We start from the raw sequence: 5,258 nt of genomic DNA on the forward strand, positions 1-5,258 counted from the left end.
CTGAATGATGTCACCAAGAGGACGTACGTAAATAAGGAACAAAATAGGCCCCAAGGTAGAACCTTAGGAAAAAAAATTCACTGGGACTGGAACTGAAATGGCTGATTCCACTCTAACAGACTGTTGCCTAGATTTTATGTAAGAGTTGAACCATGTTAATACTGTACCAGAAATCCCTAAAGCTGAAAGTCGATCAATGAGGATACTGTGATGATATGTTTGGACAAAGAAAAAGAAGATGATCTAGGCCTACGATATTAGAATAATAATGATGATTTTGATGATGATGATGATATTGATGATGTTAATAATAATAATAATATATTAATAATAATATGGTAATAATAATAATAATAATAATAATAATAATAATAATAATAATTGTAAATGCATTTCATATCATTATTGTTTCTCATATCCAAGATTGTTATTGAAGGTGAAAGACGAAGTTATATCTCAATATCAATTGATGATGTTGTGATATCTGATGAAAAGTGTCCTGGAATATGTAAGTATAACATACTATCTATTTGAGCCTAAAATTGTCTGCAGACGATCAAACTTTGTATATCTTCTATAATAATTAAAATCAACTTATTCATACGCCTTACATCATAATATTTCTAATATTTTACTGTAAATGACTTTGTAAGCGACTATGCCATTGATTATGTTGAGGCGCTTGTAAGTGCGGCTCTTATTTGATAAAGGCGCTTATTCGAGAATGAGTTTTTGACTACGTTCAGACTTGAAGATAAGCCAGGCTTGAGTTAAGCCTGGCTCAACGTTAAGCCAGGCTTCTATGCCGGGCGTTCAGACTAGCGGGATTAGCCAGGCGCGAGAATTTGCATAATAATACACCGTAACCAGGAAACGTGTTTCAAATCATTGCTCGCGAAACGTACGTACGCTCGCTCACAGCTTATAATTGAATGCTGATTGGTAATTTTGTAACCCGGAAGTCAATGCAAGACCCCCCGCAACGATTAAAGCCCTGCTTAGAAAAGTTAGGCTACGTTCAGACTTGGAGATAAGCCAGGCTTGAGTTAAGCCGGGCTCAACGTTAAACCCGGCTTAACTTTGCCGGGCGTTCAGACTAGTGGGTTTAGCCAGGCGAGAATTTGCATAATAATGAACCGTAACCAGGAAAAGTGTTTCAAAACATTGATCGCGAAATGTACGCTCGCTCATAGCGTACGTAATTGAATGCTGATTGGTCATTTCGTAACCCGAAGTCAATGCAAGACCCCCGCTACTATTAAAGCCCGGTTTAGAAAAGTTAAACACGGTGGCACGCCAGGCCTAGTAACAATAGGAACACAGCCCGGCTTGAGATAAGCCACCTAGTTCAGACTGGCAGGTGGATAAACCCGGTGAGTTGAGCCGGGTTTATCCACCTAGTCTGAACTAGGCCTTACGGTGGCACGCCAGGCCTTGTTACTATAGAAACAGAGCCCGGCTTGAGATAAGCCACCTAGTTCAGACTGGCAGGTGGGTAAACCCGGTGAGTTGAGCCGGGTTTATCCACCTAGTCTGAACTAGGCCTTAGTATCCTCTAACAATTACATTTCAGATTCTTTGAATCCCGATGTAACATGTGACTTTGAAGACGGTCTCTGTGGGTACCAATCAGATCCAAGTGTTGATGTTGACTGGATAAGGCAGCAGGCTGATGACGGAGTGTCCGGAGACGGACCTGACGGGGACCATACATTTGGATTTGACTACGGTTTGACACCTCTTATTAATTTTTCCAGTTAGCACCCAACCTTTAAAAAAAAAACATAATTGTTAGTGGAGACGATTTATAGTAAGCTTGGATAAAAACATTTATAGAATATATTCTCAATGCAACCTCATTGGTGATTGAAATAATATTCTACTTTGAATATTTTCAGTTCTATTCGTTTTTCATTGTCTAATTCGTCCACATTCCATTTTTATTTTACTCCCTTTGGTTACGTTTTCCTACAGGTTTTATTGGGAGATAAATATATAAATAATAATCACATTAATGGACAAAATTATGGAAATAATTACGGAACCTTGACCAAGGAAATGCAAACCCAACACACGACTAGACGCCCATTTAGAACACGTTTTTATACACGTCGTTTGGCTGCAATTTAAGAACTCAGACGAACCGATTTCCTACTCTGGCCCCATTTTATATGGAATTCTCTCCCCAACACAATTAAAGATTCAAAAAAACCTCATCACGGTAAAACTCCTTCTCAAACAATACCTACAATCTGGTTAACTATAACGTAGATTTTTTTAATTTTTATTTTTTATTTTCTTGGGGACCTCATTTGCATCCAAGGTTTGCTTCTTGAGGTCTTGTCACTTTAGTATGAGTGAAATAAAAAAAGGATTGATGATTGAAATAATATTATACTTATTTGGTTTTCCTACAGGATATTACCTATGTGTTAATCCAGATACCACACCGAAACTTGCTGGACACAGGGCTAGAATCATATCCCCACTTCATAACTCAACTACAACTGAGCAAGACTATTGTGTTCTGTTCTGGTACTATGTTTCTGGTTCAAATGCGGGAAAATTAAAAGTGTTTGTCCAACAAAATGGTAAAAAGAAGTTGATGTGGAATGTCAAAGACGACCAGGGTGATTCGTGGCACCGGAGCCACTTTCAAGTAACTAACGATGATCCATTTCAACTCATCTTCGAAGCAATTCGTGGACGCGGCACTGAGGGCGCTTTCTGCATTGATGACGTTCAAGTTTTAAATGGAACTTGTCCAATACGTGAGTTCTGGTTGTTATTATGTCTTGAACAGGTAAATTTCCAAATTAAATAGGACTCAATTCACGTTTTGCGATATAGGTCCTAATGCTTAAAATGCTACTAGGCCTACAAATATAACCATTTAGAGCACTTTTTCTATCCACGTTTGGCCGCAATTTAAGAACTCAGACTAACAAAGTTTTTTAAAGTGGAGTCAAAAAAGGAAAATAAAAGTAAAGTCATTAATTATGGTGCATTACTTTTTATAAATCATAATACAATAGGTCTATGTGTTATGTTAAAAAGGTTTAAGGTAATTATAAAGACTTTGGAATGGGCGAAGGTGGTATCCTATGTCATAAACTCGAAATTGATAGCGGTTGTCTTGTCGTGATGCCGGAGGGTGTGCCGGAGTTCAACTACTTCAATCACCTCCTCGTTCTTCTGACAGGATTTTAATTCACTGATCACGGTATCGTAGGTGTAACTAGAGCGGATACAAGGGAGTGCAGACCGTGTGATCGCACCCCCTAAATTGTATCATGAAAAATAACTGTTGTATTGTATTGTTGATATGAATTATCAAAGTAAGAGTGCTATTTGAATAGTGGAGTTGAATAACTCCGTGGTTAAGATGATTTCCTTCTGGTCCCAAGGTCCTGGTTTCAAATTCTGCCACAGCAGGACTTTTTTTCACGACTAAAATCAACTCCATTCCCCAAGTCTTAGTTTATAAAGCATCATTCTCATCTTGTAAGTGGCAAGTGTACTTGCTGTTGGATGTGAAGGAAATAAAAAATTCCGGGCACCTAGAGGTCCATATTCTCAAAATGGTCTCGCCTTAGCTCCAAACCATGGTGGGGCTCAGGTGGTGTGAACACTCACGCACCCTCTACCGCCATATCCTGCATCTGCCCCAGTATAAAATCTTTTTACAATTACTGTACATCAACAGTATATACGACTCCCACGCCCACGGAACCTCTACCGACTGAACGGATTTGGCAAGTTGTAAGCCTACCAGAAGCTGGCTGTACATTTGAGAATGACTGTGGATATGGACCGTACGACGAGACGGGTGAGGCATGGATGGTCGTACCAGCGTACAGACGGCATCCAAGATACGACCATACTATTGGAGCTAATGGTAAGTACCGGTATAAAACTATATTTCACGTAAGAAGACAATTGCAAGACCTTCGACACGACAAATAATTAATCTCATCTTTGTTTGGCCATGAGTGGGAGTATGGTGAGAGGGGTGATTTTTCTCTAGACCGTACCGACTTACGGTTGCATCCGACCGGAAGTAGGACCTGCCCTCCGATCGTAGCCCCCCCCCCCCACACACACTAACAAGACGTAGTCCTGCAATCGTATGTTGTAGAATTACCCCAGCATGAACATTTTACCCTGGCTCATTTGGCATGCATAAAAACACCTCGTGTCATCCATTGGTGGAAAGTAATAGTGGCCACTTTAGCTCAAACTTTGAACTTCGAGAAGCCAAATGACTACGACACGTGGCGAGCAGTTCAAACCACAATGGATTATTCAACATGAAAACTCCAGAGTAGCGACACTCTCATCCCCTGTCACGAGCAAGTTGCTCTTAGCAGCGCAGCACTCACACTATCACGAACTGGCAACGACCGTACCGGTCTGTGTCGGTCGTGCGTGTATAGTGTGAGAGTGGCTTAAAAAGCGTTCATGTCATTATTTGTTGATGTTGAAGAAGTTGTTGTTGTTGCTTATGGCGACGACGACGAAAACGATAAAGACGGTGACGATGTCAACATATCAGATGGTGTTGATGATAGTGATTATGATTATATTGATGAAGAGGATGATTCTGATTATGATGATGAAATTCTCCAGAGTTAACATTCCAAGTGAAACCTTCTTTTCGTTGTAACAGGACACTACTTGAGGGCAAGTAGACACGATACAGGACTGCGATACCGGTTGAGGACACCCTTTTTGTACAGCACCCACACAAACAACTGTTTAATGTTTTACTATCAATGCTCATCGTATAGTTCGTGCTACTATACGTTCCTCAACATTTACACTCTCCAGCAATCCGGCGGGGGATCACTTATTGACCCAATCTGGTCAGCGGGGCAAACAACGAGTGCACGATGGCTCAAAGTGCAAATAGATTTACCAACAACCGACGATAATTTTACGGTGGGTGTAGAACCTTTTAGTTCACATAGATAACGAAATTTCATATAAATTTAAACTATTCAGTGCACGTAGTTGCTGATTAATTAATTCCAATAATTCGGGCGATTATTGATGTTTTGTATGGTATTGTACCATAACTGGATAAAAACAAAATAAAAGTTAAAAACTGTTTTTACTATCATTGATTAAGAATTTGGCCTGGTATGAAAATTGAAAAGAATATTGTGATCAATAATGTACGTTTTGTTATTAGGTTGTTTTTGAGGCTGTATCATCTGGTAATTATGAAATGAAGCTTGTTATCGATGACATCGCTT

The 5,258-nt window shown here is 39.7% G+C and overlaps 1 protein-coding gene across 1 annotated transcript in view; it reads left to right on the plus strand.

Moving 5' to 3' along the window:
* Positions 1 to 423: 423 nt before the first annotated feature.
* LOC117124972 (MAM and LDL-receptor class A domain-containing protein 1-like) overlaps positions 424 to 5,258 on the plus strand; it is a gene marked incomplete at its 5' end in the record, with an annotated part of 23,737 nt that continues 18,902 nt past the window's right edge. Inside the window, 6 exons of the mRNA XM_033271320.1 lie at positions 424 to 508; positions 1,574 to 1,729; positions 2,418 to 2,771; positions 3,707 to 3,898; positions 4,670 to 4,941; positions 5,195 to 5,254. Of these exons, the coding sequence (XP_033127211.1) occupies positions 424 to 508; positions 1,574 to 1,729; positions 2,418 to 2,771; positions 3,707 to 3,898; positions 4,670 to 4,941; positions 5,195 to 5,254 (1,119 nt within the window). The remainder of the gene's footprint in view (positions 509 to 1,573; positions 1,730 to 2,417; positions 2,772 to 3,706; positions 3,899 to 4,669; positions 4,942 to 5,194; positions 5,255 to 5,258) is intronic.

This window comes from Anneissia japonica, unplaced genomic scaffold (assembly GCF_011630105.1).
Source record: "Anneissia japonica isolate Jap-2015-1 unplaced genomic scaffold, ASM1163010v1 scaffold288249_len478412_cov200, whole genome shotgun sequence".
NCBI lineage: Eukaryota > Metazoa > Echinodermata > Crinoidea > Comatulida > Comatulidae > Anneissia > Anneissia japonica.